The 16,908-nt window shown below is 64.1% G+C and overlaps 1 protein-coding gene across 2 annotated transcripts in view; it reads right to left on the bottom strand.

The window, feature by feature from the left end:
* Positions 1–490: 490 nt before the first annotated feature.
* The window catches only part of DISP3 (dispatched RND transporter family member 3), a 44,070-nt gene continuing 27,652 nt past the window's right edge, over positions 491–16,908 (bottom strand). The window contains exons 8-21 of one of the 2 annotated variants that reach the window (XM_036025308.1): positions 15,502–15,650; positions 15,135–15,296; positions 14,097–14,258; positions 12,257–12,370; positions 11,404–11,540; positions 10,114–10,298; positions 8,058–8,188; positions 7,807–7,925; positions 6,796–6,922; positions 6,171–6,316; positions 3,733–3,892; positions 3,029–3,142; positions 2,460–2,626; positions 491–1,614 (exon numbers count right to left, since the gene is read on the bottom strand). In XM_036025308.1, coding sequence (XP_035881201.1) covers positions 1,252–1,614; positions 2,460–2,626; positions 3,029–3,142; positions 3,733–3,892; positions 6,171–6,316; positions 6,796–6,922; positions 7,807–7,925; positions 8,058–8,188; positions 10,114–10,298; positions 11,404–11,540; positions 12,257–12,370; positions 14,097–14,258; positions 15,135–15,296; positions 15,502–15,650 — 2,236 coding nt within the window. In that variant the 3' untranslated portion in view covers positions 491–1,251. Of the gene's footprint in view, positions 1,615–2,459; positions 2,627–3,028; positions 3,143–3,732; positions 3,893–6,170; positions 6,317–6,795; positions 6,923–7,806; positions 7,980–8,057; positions 8,189–10,113; positions 10,299–11,403; positions 11,541–12,256; positions 12,371–14,096; positions 14,259–15,134; positions 15,297–15,501; positions 15,651–16,908 lie in introns of both variants that reach the window. The other variant, XM_028514020.2, reaches the window with a different exon arrangement.

Genomic DNA, 16,908 nt, shown 5'->3' with positions numbered 1-16,908 from the left:
AGTCACTTCCACGTGGCGGCTCGTAGTGTTAGATGCTGGTTTGCTCTGTCTCACCGCAGGCGGTGGGTCCGAGGGCCTGAGGTGCCCTCAGCAAATACGCAGCCCCTACTCGGTGCCGGGCGAGCACTAGGCAGGGGACACGGTGTCACATGTCTGGCGCCCTCAGCCCCTCACATTGACAGATGACCGGGGGAGCTGGCCCGAGACCACCCTTGATGGGGTCTTTCCCATCCTCAGGGCCCAGTCCCAGCACAACGCCAGGCACACCAACAGCCTGTGACAGTGTCCCAACTGGGGAGCCAGACGAGCACCTTAAAGAAAGGGGCGTGCAGTGAGCCCCCGAGGCCCCCAGTCTTGCCCTGGGCCAGCAAAGCCCCCTGAGGCCCCGGGCCCCAGCGGCTCAGGCCCCCTCCTCCCCACCTCCATGTCCTCCTGGCCGGGCAGCACGTGAACACTCATCTCCACTTTAAGAATATGATAGAGCCAGCGATGCTTAAAATTCTTGTGTTAATGGCGGCGGTCTGTAGTTTCATTTCACTTTAATAGGAACCATCTGCGGTGAGCAGGCAGCAGGCTCGGCCAGCTCGTCCCCCTGGCCCACCCCCCGGAGTCAGGTTGGGGAGATGGTGGCTCCATAAGGAAGGTTGTGCTGGGGCCCCCACACGCTCAGGGAGGGTCTTAGAAAGGCCCCTTGAGGCTGGGGCCGAGGGTAGGACATGCAGAACCCCAGGCTGGTCCCTCTGTCCTCTCTGGCCAGGACCGCAAGGCTCGGGGAGGGCCACGGGACCACCTGGCAATGGCCATGGTGAAGCGGAGGGGAGGGGAGGGGAGGGGAGGGGAGAGGCAGGGGTGGGAGGCCCCTGCCCTGGAACCCACTGTGCTTGCCCATCCTGCCAAGTCCCCAGGGGAGGTGTGGGGCCCAGGCAGCAGCCACTGGCCCAGTGGCCGGCCTGTCACTTTGACCCCTGGTGCCTCAGTTTCCACATCCCTTGCAGAAGTGACCTGACCACCGTGGTGACCGGGCCGGGAGGAGGGTGGGCCTCTTCCGCTGTCGGGGGTAACCTAGTGCAGGGCCGCTGCTGGCCTCACCCCCCAGCTCTGGCCCAGGGCCACGGGGGGCTTCCAGCCCAGGCCCGGGGACAAAACGAGCAGGGGCCGAGCAGGAAAAGAGAGTGCTTCTGGGGTCGGAGAACAAGCGTCGCGTCCCCGCCGGCTGGACCAAAGCGAGCAGGCGGGGACCCGGCGCCGGGGCTATAGGGAGGTCAGGCTGGGCAGGGGGATCTTGTAGCCGCTGCGGAGCAGCGCGAGGCAGGCGCCCAGCCCCAGCGCCCCCGCCAGGAGCACGGCGCCCAGGGCCTTGAGGAAGGAAGTCCTGGTGCGGGTGAAGGAGCCGGGGGCCATGATGGCGAGCAGGGCCGTGCTGACCGTGAGCGTGTACAGGATGGACACGCCTGTGTTGAGCGCGACGATCTTGCCGAACTTGGCGAAAGGGGCAATGATGCAGAAGAAGAGGGGCACCGTGGCGACGACCGTGGTGAGGGCGCTGGAGACGATGGCCACGCCCACGTGCCGCACGGCCTCCAGAGTCCGCCACTGGCGCCGGGAGTGGGCGTCCTGGGGGCGGGTGAGAGCAGAGGCCGGGGGTGGGGGCCTGACAGGACAGCAGGACCCCTCCCTGCCTGGGGCTGGGGCTGGGGCTGGGGCGCTGGGTCAACATGCAGCCCCTGCCAAGGCCTGGCCTGCCCTGGGGAGCCCCCAAATCTGCCTCGGTAAGTGGGCTGATTCCTGCGCCAGCTCCACAGGGGTGCGGGGAGATGAGATAGTTTCCCTACAGCAGCTCACAGCACACAGTGGGGCACCCCTGCCAACCCGCCCGATTTATTACTGTTGCCACGACAACCAGGATGCTGATGATTTGCATAGTAGGTCCTCATAAGTGGGAGCCCTAATTGGAACTGACTTCCTTCTCTTGACTACAAGCAGCTAAGTTGTCTAAATAATTTAATTTCCATATTATGAATGTTTTCACACCAATACAATTCCAAACTAGGAGAAAACAAAATCTTTAGGGGACCCAGGGCTGGTTTTGGTGTTGAGCAAAGGGCATGTCCTCACTGAGCCCCTGAGGGCCAGCTGGTGGCCTCGGGTCATGAATGAAGGGTTCAGCCCTGCTGCCTAGGCTGGAGTGACACCGGGAGTCAGGGGGCTGGAAGCAGGAAAGACCCTTGCGTGCCGCCTGGCCCAACCTCTGGGGCTCACCTAGGGAGGCTGGGGGAGAGGACCCCCCAGGGCCCAGAGTGCGGCTTTGGGGAGCTGCTGTGGAACTGAGTCCCCTGGGATATCGGGGGACACCACGCTTCTAGAACACACCGTGATTGGGGGTTGGGCACGGAGGTGTCCAGCTGCCCTAGGATGCTCTCAGCCGCACTGGGGCAGGGCCTTGCGGCCCAGGGGCTCACCTCGGCCTGGTGGGGGGGCAGGCTCTCTCCGGCTAGCAGGTAGCCCTCGACCAGATGGACGCAGTAGTCCACCGAGGAGCCGACGAGGATGGACAGGGAGATGGCCTCCACGGCGCCCATCTCCCAGCCGCTCCAGTACATGATGGTCACCACGAGGCAGACGATGCCTGTGGGGGCAGGGGCAGCAGGGAGGCGGCTGGTGCTGGTCCCACCGCATGGTCCCAGAGGGGTTCTAGGGGAACTCGGAAGGTCCCTGGGGAATGTGGGGGGGGCAGTCTAGAGTGGAGCCCCACACCTGGCAGCAGGAGGGCCAGGGCCAGAGAGAGATGGGGGCAGCAACATGTCACTGGGCCGAAAGCTATACCTGGTGATGCCTGGCTCACCCCGGGAGCAGACTCGTGGGGCACAGTCCTACGAATGACCTCGCAGGGGGGGCATTTTGCTGGGGGTCAGGGTGGGGTCGGTCGGAGGGCCATCACTGAGGAGACGGGACAGTGCAGGGCTGGGAGGAAGCTGCTGACGGATGGACGGCCACCCACCAGCGGGGCCCTCAGCCGCAGCCCTCATACCCAAGATACTCAGGAGCACGGGCAGCAGCAGCAGCACGTGGGTGGTGAACACGGCCACCGCGGCCACACAGATGAGCAGGGACAAGGCCAGGCCGTACAGGGCGCTCTGCACCCCTGCCGGTGAGAGGAGAGGGCCCTCAGCCGGGCCGCACGGGCAGGGCGCCCACAACCCTCCCCTCCCCCACAGTTCGGAGGTCACCGGGGTCAACCGACGGGCACGGCCACAGCTGGCCGGGAAAGCCACTGGACCTCTCTGTGCCTCCATTTCTTTATCTGTAAAATGGGGCAACAGCAGTACCCACCCACAGCCCCGTATGGAGTTTAAAGAGATAACACAGGTCAGGTGGCCTGGCCCCGTGAAGGGCTCAGAATGACAGCAACCGCTGTGGTGGCCATTGCCTTTCCCTTGCAGGCGGCCACATTCGGGGTCAGAGAACGCTGACCAGTAACCAGGTGCTCCCGGAGGACAGCAGGAGGGGACCCAAACTCTGGTTGCCAGCCAGCCTTCCTGGCCACTGGGTCATTCCCGCGTCTCCCGGGCTCTGGGCCAGAACTGAGATGACAAGTGTGGCTCAGGCGGCCCACGGCCTGCCCTCTCTGCCCATCACCTCTGGGTGCCCCACTGCCGCCACCCATCCCTCGGGAGCCGGGGTGCGGGGGGAGGGGAGAAGGGAGAGGGGAGGGCCGGGCCGGCGGCTGCTCACCTATGATCTCCATGAAGATCTGCTTCCAGTGCTCGCAGGTCTGGAAGCCGCGGCGCAGGGCCGAGCCCTCGGGGAACGCCAGCAGCTGCTGCTGCAGGAAGCCCTCCCAGCGCAGGTAGTCCGAGTAGGTCTGGAAGGAGGACTTGCCCTTGTACGTGGTCTGTGGGGACAGAGCCGGTGAGACGGGCGGGCGGCGGCGGCCCCCTCCCCCTTCCCAGGCCACGGCTGGTCTTTTCTGGGGCAGAGGCAGCCAGTCCTCGGCCGCCTGTGAGTGGAGCAGGTCGTGTGGGGGAGGGGAGGGTCAGCCAGTGCAGGACAGCCACCTGCCAGCTTCGGGGGACACGTTCCCAACAGCAGCAGCAGGTTCCAATGCATCCGAAGTCCCCGCCCCTTTCCCACAGAGCCCTCCTGCTCCGGTGTCCCACCCTCTGCCTGCAAAGCCAGCTCCCGTCCATCCTTCCAGGCCCACTACAGTTCTGTCTCCTCCGGGAAGCCTTCCTTGATGCCCCAAGATGGGCATCCTCTTGGCCTGGCAAGAAACCTATAGAGAGAAATCTACTCCTTTTTAAGCGGCCCAATTCAGAGAAGGGCCAGATGTCCAGAGCAGGAGAGGACCCAAACTCTGGCCTGCGAATCACAGTTCTCGTTGCTGCCCAGCAACCTCCCATCTGCTGGCTGGACTGGGTGTCTAGGGAGGCAGGGAGCGGCCCGGCCAGTTCGCAGTGTCCAGCTGAAGGAGCTGTTCGGGGGGCAGGGGGTGGACACGGGCCCTCATCCTCCCCTGGACCTTCCACCCGAGTTATTTCACTGGCCCAGTTCTGCTCCTCAAATCTGAGTGAGTCGCAGTGTGTCTGTGCACATGCGTGCAGCGGAGTGTGGGTGGGGGTCAGCCTGGAAGCGACATCCTGTCACGCGGAGAAGCCTGTGCGGGGACTCTCTCGTCTCCGAAACCGTGTGTGGCTTCAGCCTTCCCAAAAAAGGGAGGACATTCCGACACGGGCTGGCCCTGAGGGCACCGCGCTGAGGACATGAGCCGCACACACACGCTGTGTGATGCCACTTGGGCGGCTCCGAGAGGAGTCCAAGTCACAGGGACAGAAAGGAGAACGGTGGTTGCAGGGCCGGGGGAAGGGGACAGAGTTTAGGTTTTGTGTGATGAGAAGTAAAGAGACAGGAGGTGGCAACGGCTGTGCAGCAGTGTGGGCTGCACTGTACACTTCCAAATGGTCAAGACGGTCAATTCCATTGTATTTCACCCCAGTTACAACCCTCCTGGGCTGCCCTGGCTGGTGTAGCTCAGTGGATTGAGTGCGCGCTGTGAACCAGGCATCGCAGGTTCGATTCCCAGTCAGGACACATGCCTGGGTTGCAGGCCATGGCCCCCAGCAACCACACATTGATGTTTCTCTCTCCCTCCCTCCCTCTCTCTCTCTCTCTCTCTCTCTCTCCCCTCCTTCCCTCTCTAAAAATAAAATCTTAAAAACAAAAACAAAAAAACCTCCTGGGCTGTGAACCGGTGTCTGCAGTAGCCTGGGGTTCACTGAGGGCTTGGAGGGTCCCCGGGCCCCCTGGCTGGTGGCCAGTGGTTTGGCTGTCTGTATGGTGAGTGACACATGTGGTAGGAAGGAAACGGGGGCCACTTGTGCCCTCATCTCCATTACTGTCATTCCCCAGTGTCCTCCTGGGATCTCCCCGTTGCTTCTCCACAACCACTAGAGGGAGGGCAGGGGTCTGGGACCCTGTTCTTTGAGGAGGACCTTGGGGCCAGAGGGGACGAGCTCCTTGCTCCAGGCCACGGAGCACACAGGGGTCAGAGCAGGACTGCGCCCCAGGTCGCAGCATGGAGGTGGCAGGGGTAGACTTGGCGAGCCTCATACAGTGACGTGCCGGGGCTCCGAGACCTGCAGATGCCCAGGGCAGGGTGTGCGTGTCTGTGCACATGTGTGCATGTGTGTGTGCGAGCACCTGTGCCTTCTTGGGCAGAGCCCGGAGAGTGTCCGGGTGAGAGAGGGAGCAGTGAGGTATGGGACAGCCAGTCCCTTGGTTTCTGAGTTCCTCTGGGGGCGGCCCTGCACCGGCCCCCCACAGTGGCAGAGGGCAGTGTCCTGTTGTGTCACCAGCTCCTAACCCCACATGCCCCTGCAGCCCAGAGGCTGCAAGAGGATGCAGATGCCAGGCAGGCGGCGGGCGGTGGGGCGGGGGGAGGGAGGGCGGTGGGAGTGGCTGGCGGCCTGCATGGTGCCAGGGCAGAGCCCTGAGGGCCAGTTCCGCTCTCCACACCGACGCTCTCTAACCAAGTGCCCTTGGATGAGCAAGTCCACCTCCCTGGGCCCCGTATCCCCCTCTGAAGAGCAACCCTTCTGCTCTGGGACAAGGGCCAAGGGCCAAGGGCCAAGGGTCAGAGGTGACGCACGCACGCATGGCCGCCAGGGGCTCACCGACTCAAAGGCCATGGAGATCCACTGCACGCGTCCCTCCTTGACACCCACGGCCCCGTGCGACAGCTGCCCGGGCAGCAGGTTGGGCTCGGGCAGCTCCCTGCACTCGGGGTGCAGCATCTGCAGGAAGGAGGAGATGCTGTAGCCTGCGGGAGGAGAGAGGGAGTGGGGGTTACCCCGGAGAGCACCCCTCCCCAACCCGCCCCTCCCAGCGTGCCCATGTGCCCATGTGCCTGCCCGCCCGCCAGAGTGGGAGAGTGTGTGTGTGGGGGGCACAAGCCCTCCCTCCGACCTCAGGTCTGAAGTGTGCGTGACCATGGCAACGTCCCTGGGAACCTACACCACCCGCCTGCCAGCCCCACGGAGAACGGCGTCCTGTGCCGTCTCAGGGAGGGAGAGCCCGGTCACGTACGGGCCCGCCCCGATTCTGGAAAAGCTCCTCCTGCAGGTGCGGCCACACACGGGTGCCTCGGCCAACTCACGTTCACGCACGAGCCCACTCTCTTCCGGAAGACACGCCAATGCCCGCAGCCCCCACCCCGGCCCCAGGGTGGCTGCTCACGCACAGAAACATGCCTGCAGGCCCCCAGTCCGTCCTCCCCCGGAGAGGCCGGCGCCCGCACACCTGAGGGCAGGCACTGGGCGCCGCCTGGCTTCACCAGCTCTGCGTTCCCCGCGATGGCCTTACAGAGGCGACACAGGTGCCCGATTTCCTTGAAGAGGTCAAAGCTGCCGTCGTAGATGACGCTGCCCTTTCCCAAGGAGACACGAGCCGGCGCAGGCCGCTCAGTGAGCCGGGAACTCGGTGCTGGGTCCCCCTCCTCATCGTGACCACCAGGTTGGAGCCCTGGGCATGGCACCCCAGGGTCCCCGCCCAAGCCTGCCCCCAGCGGCACCAGTTGCTCCCCTTACGGCCCACCCCGCACAGGCCCCTTTGGCCTCACATCCTTGCTTTCACTCCCAACCCTCTCCCCCGGGCTTCCTGCTCTCCTCTGCCTCCACACAGCCAAACCCTCCCTGGCCTCCCCGGGAGGAGGCCCGGCCCCTCCCAGCCTCCCAGCCCTCCTCCGAACACCTGCGGCCTCTCCTCTCCATCTGGACCACCGAACAGGCTGAGGTCCTCCGCCCCACCTGCCCCCAGATCACTTAGTGTCTGACCCTGGGCTCCCCGCTGGACTGACTTCTCAAGGTCCCTCCCAGCACACGCCCAGCTCCCGTCAGGAGCCAGTCACAGCCCTCGTCACAGCCCCTCCAGCGCCTCTCCCTTTCAACACCCGACAGCCAGCATGGAACACGGACACGCGGAAGGGGAGGGAGGCCCCACGGGGCGGGGGTGCCTGCAGCAGGCGGGGCAATGGTTTTACATGCGTGTGTGGCCCTCACCTCCGTCCCAGCCCCAAATGGGGAGGGACAGCCAGCTCAGGTCCCCACGTGTGTCCAGACTCCTGGGTGACTCTGAGAGCTCAGCTGTGCTCAGTCCCCAAGAGAAATGACACCCAGGGACCTGTGAGGGTCCTGCGCGGCCTGGGGAAGGTGTGGCAGGGGGGAGCCCAGGAGGGTGGCTTCTGGGCTGGTCCTTGTCGGTAAGCCTGGCTGCATGGGTCCTGTGGCGTCTGCTCCGAGTGGGCCCACGTACCGGGTCCCCGATGACATGGTTGTCCACCTGCCGCGTGCGGTTGATGCCCACGATGCCGAAGACCACGAAGACCATGGCGCCCGTGTCCACCAGCGGCCGCACTGCCGGCTTCCCGCAGCCTGTGTTCACGCAGGGGTTGAAGCCGAAGGTGGCCGAGAGGCGGGCCCTGGGCCCTGCGGGGGGTGAGTCGCTGTTGCAATGGAGGAGGCGCCCAGCCCCCCCGGGCCCCGCTGCCGCCTCCCCGAGGGTACCTTTCTCGCTGGGCACGTAGAAGAAGCCTTTGGTGGGCCCGTCGGGGCTGGAGCTGAGCAGGCAGCCGGGAGGGGCGGCACACACGCGCCCGTGGAAGGGCGGCTTGTGGGACTGCGAGAAGTACAGCTTCCTGTGGGGGCAAGGGAGGCGGGGCTGAGGTCGGGCGGCTGGGGGACTGGGGGAGGTGAGGCAGGTGGGGTCACATGCAGGGGCAGGAAGAGTGTGGGGGGCAGGAAGAGTGTGGGGGACGGCCTTGGGTTTGCCCAGTGCAGGGATCCGGGGTCTTCAGGCTCATTCTTGTCCAGCCCCTGCCAACGCCCACTGTGTGGGGCTGCTCAAGGTCCTCCTCATACTAGATTCTCCCCTCACAGATGGCAAGAGGGTTGGAGAGCTGCAGTTTCCAGATTGCCCTCTAGAGGCGCAAGAGTTCACCCAGGGGCCCCAGGGCAGCCTTGGGGGTCCCTGCTCAGAAGCTCTGCCACCACAACCTTGACAGCTATGGAGACTCGAGATTCTGTTTTGAAGAAAGGGTTCTATGGTCAGCTTGCTCACCACTGGACTTGGTGTAGCTCAAGGCTCTTTCTAGAATGTTCTAAGTTCATCCAAGCAGCCTGACCCCAGTCACTGTTGTGTATGTGCAGAGCAAGCCCAGCTCTGGGCTCAGGGGAGGGTGGGCAGAGGGTGGACCTGGCTGGAAGGGCCCAGCAGGCCCATCCTGGTCACCCCCAGCCCCCACATCACAGCCCTGGGCCCCCAGCAGCGTTCAGCCTTGTGTTGGGGCCGGTGGTCCTGAGGCCAGGGCCCGTCAGAGACCCCGGCCCCAGGGGCCCACGAGTGCAGGGCCCCACACTGCCCTCGGAGCTTGTACATAATTTGTAACGGCCTTGCAGTGGACCAGCTGGCGGCTGTCTCCCGCCGGCTGGCCCGAGGGCAGTGGCAAGCGGTCTCACCCACCACCGGATCCCCAGCACCCGCATGGTGCCGGCACACGGGCGGTGCTCGGGGTCTGTGAAATGAATGCAGCGGGGAGAGCCAAGATCCGGGGCCACTGACAGCCTCGACGGGAAAAGGCACGTAGGGCCCCGGGCCAGGACAGGGGATGAGACCCGGGGAAAGACGCCCGGCTGGCTCCAGATGCCCCGAGGCACAGGGTGCAGGGAAGCACTATTCTGAGCGCTGACTTCATGCCAGGCACAGGCAGGCCTGAGCGTACCGTGCAGTTGGTACACACGACAGAGTCCTTCCTGTTACCTTACAGTCTGACGAGGGACATGCAGTGCCGTCCGGATGAACTATCTACATGGAGAGTGAGGCGAGTGCCTTGGAGAGGAAGTGCCCAGGGCGCTCACCCCCTCACTCCTTCAGCGGGTGTTCACGGAGCTGTGGCTCTGAGCCAGGCCCGTGCTGGGTGCTGAGTGCTGGGTGCTGGGTACTAGGGACGCGGCAAGGACTAGCCATCATGGTGGCCACTGCCGACCTGCCGGAGCTCCAGGGGGAGACCGGTGATCAGCCAGTAGATTGGAATGACGCAGGTGGTGACGGGCCAGAAAGAGGCGGTGTCGGGGAGAGACCAGCTGTGACTATTTTTCGTGGGGGGCAGCCTCTCCCAGGAGGGAACGGTGGGCCGGGGCCTGAATCTCGAGAAGAAGTGAGCCACACGAGGAGCGAGGAGCGGTGGAAGAGCGTTCTGGGCAGGGGGACTGGCAGACGCAAAGGCCCCGAGGTGGGAACCGCTGGGCTGGGCACGCTGAGGAGCAGCGAGGTGGCCGGCGTGACCCACTGGGAGGGAGAGGGGCAGACAGGGGAGCGGGTCCCGGGCCGCCGTCTTTGCTCGTGTCCCCACCCCCGTGTCTCGGGCAGAGAAATGTCTGAACCAACGTGTGGAAAGGGACGTGGTTTCTTAGATGCGCCTGCTGGCATCGGGGCGGCAGAGGCGGGGGGAGGGGAGGAGCGGGGAGGGGGCGGGGCTGGAGTGGAGGGGCGGGGCGGGGCGGGGCGGGGAGGGGAGGGGCGGGGCTGGAGGAAACGTGCGTCTGGGCGGCGAGGCTCCGTTACCGGGTGTGCTGCTGCTCCTTGGCTGCCACGTAGAAGCTGAAGTCGAACTTCCAGCCCCGCTTGGTGTCGCAGGCCACCGTCGTCACCAGCCACTTGCGGGCGGGGCTCGCCGCCTGCAGCTGCCCTACTGTAGACATACAAGCGGTCAGCTTCTTGGTGAAGTTACCGAAAGGCGCTCTATACACCTAAGCAGTGGATCGACAGAGACAAGACACGTGACTCCAGGGGGCTGCCTCCGCAGGGGCCTGGATTCAGGCGCCGTCCCCTCCCTCCTCTGCCTGGCCCACCCAGTCCCGGCCCCCAGAGTGCAGGAGAGAGCCCTGGGCAGGGGCGCGGGAGGCCTGGGTTCGAGCAGGGAGATCAGGCCAGTCCCTCCTTCCCTCTCTGAGCCTCAGTCTTCCCTTCGCCTGGGCGCCGAGCCCACGCCAGGCCCTGCCTGAGCCGGGCTCACAGCAGTGAGCGAGCTGGGGCGGTCCCTGCCCTTGGGGGCAGCCAGGTACTGTGGCTTTAGGTTCTCTCGGGGGCCAGGAATTACACGGCCGCGAGGATGAGACACAGGATAGATGAGCAGGGGGAGCGGAGGGCCAGCCAAGGAGGACGGCCAGGACGGGGATCTGCGGGAGATGACCCGTGTGCTGACGCCCGAGTGAGGGGGTCAGCACACAGGAAATGCCTGGACCCCTCATCTTTCAAGTGGACAAATGTGCTGGCACACGTGTTAAGTTCCACGCAGGAGGCTGTGACATATTAAGGAAACACGAATGATTCCCTCGAAGGAAAACCCGGAGGCCTGCTGAGGCCTCCGGAGGCCCTTCTCTGGGCACCGGAGCCGCTGCCAGGAGCAGACTCATGGGCGGCAACTGACCGGGGATTGGGCCCCCTCGGCGCTCGGAGGCTCCGTGACCACGCACAGGCCGCATGCCTTGCGTGTCTCCCACACCCTGGCTGGGACTTTTCATAGCCTGCTTCACCGAGGAGGAAGCTGAGGCTCAGAGAGACCAAGTCATCTGCCCAAAGGCACACAGGCTAGAAATGGCAGAGCGAAGACTTGAACCCAGGACTGGCTGACTCGGAAGCCTGTGCTCTCACCCCTCCGCAGGGCCCCACCACAGACTTGGCCAGGGGCGGGGCGGGGCGGGGCGGGGCGGGGCGGGGCCCCCATTGGCCTGTGGCCACTCCCACCTCAGAGACCCGCCCTCCCCCTCCCTGCACGGCCAGTGCCCCACAGCAGGGCACGGAGGGCCCGCTTCCCTGGTCGTGGTGACTCGCTTCACGACAGCCCAGGCTCACCTGGAAGGAGGACACCTCCCCGTCCCCAGGAGACACGATCTGCCAAGGGGCAGGCAGGCTGGCGTTGAGGGAGAACCTGTAGACGGCCGGGCGGCCTCTGCTCATCACCTTGGAGATGTACACGGTGCCTGGGGAGTCTGGGGGACAAACGAGGGGTAGGAGGGGGTGCGCCGTCACCTCGGCTGCGTCCCCTGACCCCGGGGCAGTCCCCTCTCTGCCAAATGAGCCCTCAGCTCCTCCTGGGACCTTGGTGGTAGTGGTCACCAGGATGGGGCGGCTGTGTGAATAGTGGGGGACGAAGTGGTGGTCACTGGTTCAGGGTGGAGGCATGGGTGGGGAGAGTGACAGCAAGGGCGACTTGCTGGTGACACTGTGTCATCACAGACTGGGGTAGTGGCAGCCGTGGGAGCAGCGTGGACCTGGGGCTGGGAATGACAATGGTGGGCACAGATGGGGTGACCATGGTCATATAGAACTGCCCTTCAGGGGACTTAATTCCTACACAGGTCGCAGCATCCCATGTCTGATGGAGACCCCATGTCCAGATGCCCCTGCCCTCCCCCACTCAGCGTGGGTTCGCTGCACAGGGCAGGGTCACGGGCACGCAGGCCGGGCTGGAGTGGGGGCCAGAGGAGAGCCCACAGTTCTGGCTGGGGACAGCTGGGGGGACAGTGGCAGGGGACCCGGTTCGCCCCGAATTCAGCAGCCATCCAACCCACCCACAGTGACCCAAGAACAAGGTTCTTGTCTCCCAGGAGACCTCAGCCTGCTCTCCTCACAGGGCCCCCGCACCCCAGCACCAGGCAGGGCCCCCCGACACCCCCGTCCCAGGCAGGCCTCGCTCCCCACTGACCCTGCGGGGTGGTCTCGGGCCGGCCAGCCCACAGGACCCCTGAGCCCCGCTTCTTCTTCTCCAGGGACGTCCGGAGGTTGCTCTGCAGGCTGCGGGGCTTCTCCTGGAACAGACCTGCCCCCACCAAGCTGGGTCAGGGGCCGCAGGGCCACCCCCACTGGGCCCAGCGGGGGAGGGCAGAGGCTGGGACTGGGGACAACCCCAGGGACAGGGGAGCCGCCGCAGGCCGGTGGGGGCCCTGCCCCCGGCTTGAGGAGGGGGCGTGTCAGAGGTCTGAAAGAAATCAAATGGAACTGGAAAAAACACCAAATATTGAATTTACAGGAACCTTAAGCAAGAGGAAGCACGTGCCAGCCAGAGACGCTTTGAAACTTTCCCTGCACCCACCCACAGTCCTCGCCCTCCTGCTGTCAAACAGGGCGACACCGTCCATCCAGATGGTGGCTGAGGACCGAGTGGGACGCTGCTTCTCATGCTCTAGCTCAATCACAGCTGCTCAATCACAGCCCCGGTCGGGGGCGGTCAGGAACGGACCATTACCAGCTAGCAGAGGTGGTGGTGGTGGGGGCGGGGGTGTTCCTCTTTTGCCCAAGCTTTGTGGATGAGTTTTGCTTTTTAACGAGAGGAATTTTACACCTTCAAAAACTCAATCCTCCCAATAATCCTAGGAGGTCACTGTTGTTAACTCACTCGAAGGGGATGAGAGCACAAGGGCGGGGATGTTACACGACCTGCCGAGGACTCGAGAGGCAGACCCCATCAGGGCCAGGTCTTGCCTGCCCCTCCAGCTGAAGCTCTCTGCTACAGTGTGAAGGGGTCCCTTTAAGAGGCCATCCAGAGCTCCAAGAGATAAGAGAGGCTGGACTCTGACGGAGGCCCTGACCCTTCTCCCGATGCTTCCAGGAACTTCGGGATCGCCCTGCGGTTTGTCCATCTGTGAAATGGGGGTGGGATGTGGCTTCTGGCCTCCAGGCCCCGAGGGACGGACAGCAGGAGCCCTGGTAGCGGCAGCGATAATGGAGTTTAATCCCTGTGCCCAGGCGGGCAGGAGGGCAGCCGGAGGCGCGGCCCAGGCTGGCTCCAATTTAGGAGGGGCTCCTCGGGCACCTCTCTGAGCCGCAGTCAATTACCGTGCATTTGGCTAATGCCATTACCGAGGGGAAGGCCAAGTTAATCTGAACACCACCCTAATTAGAGGAAGGCAATTACAGCAGTCAGCGGATCCTCTCCCAGGAGCGGAGCGCATTCGCCCAAGCGTCTTCTCATTTGGTTTCTCGCTGCCCTGGCGGAGCTGTACGACCTTGGGTTGACGCGCTGCCCTCTGTAAAGTGGGGGCCCGGCCCAGGCTCCCTCTAAGGCAGGGAGACGTCTTTATTTCATTTCCTTGCTCCTCCCTCCCTGACACGCCCCGTCACTAAGTTCTGGGAAATGTCTCTCGACTCCACTGCCACCACCAGCACTCTGGTCCTAGCCCCCACCATCTCTCCCTCCCAGCTGCTTCCCGTTCTTCCAGTCTCTGCTTACACGTGACCTCTTCCAGGAAGCCTTCCATGATGCCGAGTGCCGGGGCACCCTGTTCTTCCTCCGTCACAGCTCAGATGTACTATTTCCATGGCTGTCCCCTAGCAGTGGAGTGGACTCCCTGTTCAGCTTGGGAAGCCTGTCCTACCCACTGCAGTGTCCCCAGTGCCAGCCGGCGGCGGACACCCAGTAAATATTTGTCTAATGAGATGCAGAAACGCTGAGTGTGGGTCTCACACCTCTCAGGTTGACAGCCATTGAGACCTGGACTCCAGAGAGAGCTGGGGCCCACAGAGGACCCCCGAACGGAGACCCTCACCTGAACAGGTGATACAGGAGATGCCCTCAGCGCTCAGGTTGTACTTGAGGTCCAGCAGCACCTGGATGTTGGTATCCGGCCGGAAGAGCAGGGGGGCTCGGCTGGCGGGGCGCAGCCGGCTGGCGAACACCAGGGACAGGATGAGGATGGAGACAAAGAGCCCTGTAGGGAAAGGACACCGCAGGAGGCGGGGCTGGGGCCCAGGTGATGCCTCCGGAGCCTTGACTGACACAGAGCTGCTCCCGCGGTGGGGGAGCCGGGGGCGGGGCTGCCGCAGGAGAGGGCGGGGCTGCCGCAGGAGTGGGCGGGCCCCAGCCTGCCAGCCTGTAGGCGGAGCTGGCTAGGGATCCATCCAAGGGTTGGGGTCGGTTGCTGGGTATCCCTTGGGAGTCAGATGATAAGCTCCACGCTCACACTCCTGGACAAGAACCAGCCACTATCTTAGAACATGTAGTTTACAAAGAGCTGGTTCATTCAGTTGTTTGTACACAAACCTAAATATGGTTGCCAATGAGAACAGCAGCCGCACTCACAGTTTACTGAGCACTTACTGCATACCCGGGCATCCGGCTAAGTGTCTTACATGCATTGTGGCATCCCTTCCACAACCTGCCTGCCCTGACCTTATCTTGCCTGACTTTACCCCAATCACAGGATAGGAAACTGAGGCTCAGACTGACTGACATGGCCAAGGTCGCCTAGCTAGCACTTAGTAGGTTTGGAGTCCAACTCAGCCAAGCTGGTCTAACTCCAGAGCCCAAGCACTGAGTGTCCTGCTGTGTGGCCCAGCATGATGACTGGCATGTAGTAGGTGCTCAAGAAACAAAAGCTACTGGAGACCAGCTACATGCCACAGAGGAAAGAAGTGAGGCTGAGAGCCAGTGAGGGACACCAGCCCAGGTCTCTGACCTCCAGCTCCTTTGCAGGATGGGGCGGGCTCCCAGTGCCTGCACAATCTTTGGGGGAGTCTGCCCCTCACACCCCGATACTGGATAGAAGCTACAAGACAGAGAGAAGGAGGGTGCAGAGCCCACTTACCCACAATCACCCAGCGGCTCTTGACAGCCGACCACAGCACCCAGTGGTGCAGCAGCTCCTGCAGGTGAGCGATGAGCTGCCCCCGGCTGCCCCCATGGGGGACGGGCTGCAGGCCCTCGGGGGGCACAGACACCAGGGACACGTCGCCCAGCTCCAGAGACACTGCCGGCGCAGAGCAGAGGCTCGTGAGAGGCCCGGCCCAGGCCAAGCCCAAGCCCACCCTGCCCTTCACCCTCTCCGCCCCAGACCACCTGGTGCAGCCCCTGGCTCCGGTCCAGCCTGTCCGCAAACCGTCTAGAGCCACTCCTCCTGGCAGAGGCCACGCCCAGGCCTCATGGGGCAGGGGCAGGCCTGCTCCATCTCTTACCTGGCTCCTCCTCCACGTTCAGCAGGGGGATGTCATCGTCCAGGTAGGGCATGGGGCCCTGGGCTGGGCTGCCCCCAGCCCTCTCGGGAGTGGCAAACATGTCCCCCGGGAAGTGCAGGGAGCTCTTGCGGCCACACTTCTGGTGGCAGCTACGGAGAGAGTGGGGGAGGGGGGTGAGCCCTGACAGCCTGGGTGTCCGGGGAGGGTGGGGCGGCGTCCCGGCTGCCACGGGAACCCAGGGCTCACACTGCTGCTGACATCTCACTCGGGACATTCCAGAAACCCGTGCCTGACTTCTTCCCAGCGCCATCTCCCCCCCCCCGGGCCCTCGGGAGCCACTGTTCCTCTGGGGAGAGACAAATGGTGACAGCAGCCAGTACCCAGAGGGAGGGGATGGCAGCACGTAGACCCCCCACTGAACAAGGGCGTGTCGGCTGTGGCTGGAGTGAATGACGGGGGGGCAGGGGACGGGGCTGGCCCCAGCAACAAGAATAAGCACACGGCAAACACGAGTGCCACGTGCCGGGCAGCAGGCTACGTGCCCCCGTGGACTCGCACTTAAGCCTCACAGGAACCCTACACGGCAGTTACACTCGCTTTAAGAAAAGGAAACTGAGACGCAGGGAGGTCGAGGGATTCGCCCAGGGCCCCACAGCTGCGGGGCGGAGAGGCTGAGGCCGGAGCCCAGGCCTGGGAAGACAGTCCACTGTGGCCTCTGCGGCTGCTGCCCCAGGCTGGGGTTGGGGACGGACACAGGGACGGGGTGGGGCTTATTAGGTATCTCTGTGGAGGTCAGAAAAAGGCACCCTCCCCCGAGACACTTCTCCTTGATGTTATACAACTGTCACAGAGGCCATCACATCTGAATGCCCACGGGCAGGGCCTGGCTGGGGCAGCCCTGGGCAGTGCCCCACCCCCAGCCCACCCCCACCCAGAGGGGAGGGTATGAGTGGAAGAGCCGAGAAGTCAGTTGAGGGCCCAACTCTGAGCTCCCTGTGGGCTCTGGCTCCCTCCTGCCACCCCCTGGCTCATGTGGTCAGGTGGACATTGTGGTGGGTGCCCGGCATTCCTGCCTTCGTGTGCCCTGCCCCACGGCCAGAGACCCCCCATGGTTCCTCAGTCCGCCCAAGCCCAGGCCGGACCCCATTCCCTTTCTCCCCTCCTTCCTTCCCTCCCTTCCCTGGCCACCTGGGCCCACGAGGTCCCGGCCCCCCCACCTCTGGCAGCAGCTCTGGACTGGCCTGTGCAATGCTGTGCATGGCTCCTATGTCTAAATATTGTTTCTCCATCAAGACGGGGAACTTGAGGACATCTCATGGGTGGCTAACAGCATAGGGTCGAGTCGGACCTCCCTCGGTTAGTCCAGGCTCTGCTGCCCACTAGATGGGTGACCTAGGGAAACCTGCT

This window comes from Phyllostomus discolor, chromosome 5 (genome assembly GCF_004126475.2).
Source record: "Phyllostomus discolor isolate MPI-MPIP mPhyDis1 chromosome 5, mPhyDis1.pri.v3, whole genome shotgun sequence".
Classification (NCBI taxonomy): Eukaryota; Metazoa; Chordata; class Mammalia; order Chiroptera; family Phyllostomidae; genus Phyllostomus; species Phyllostomus discolor.
The sequence above is the reverse complement of the archived record's forward strand: the minus strand, read 5'-3'. Positions and strand labels throughout refer to the sequence as shown.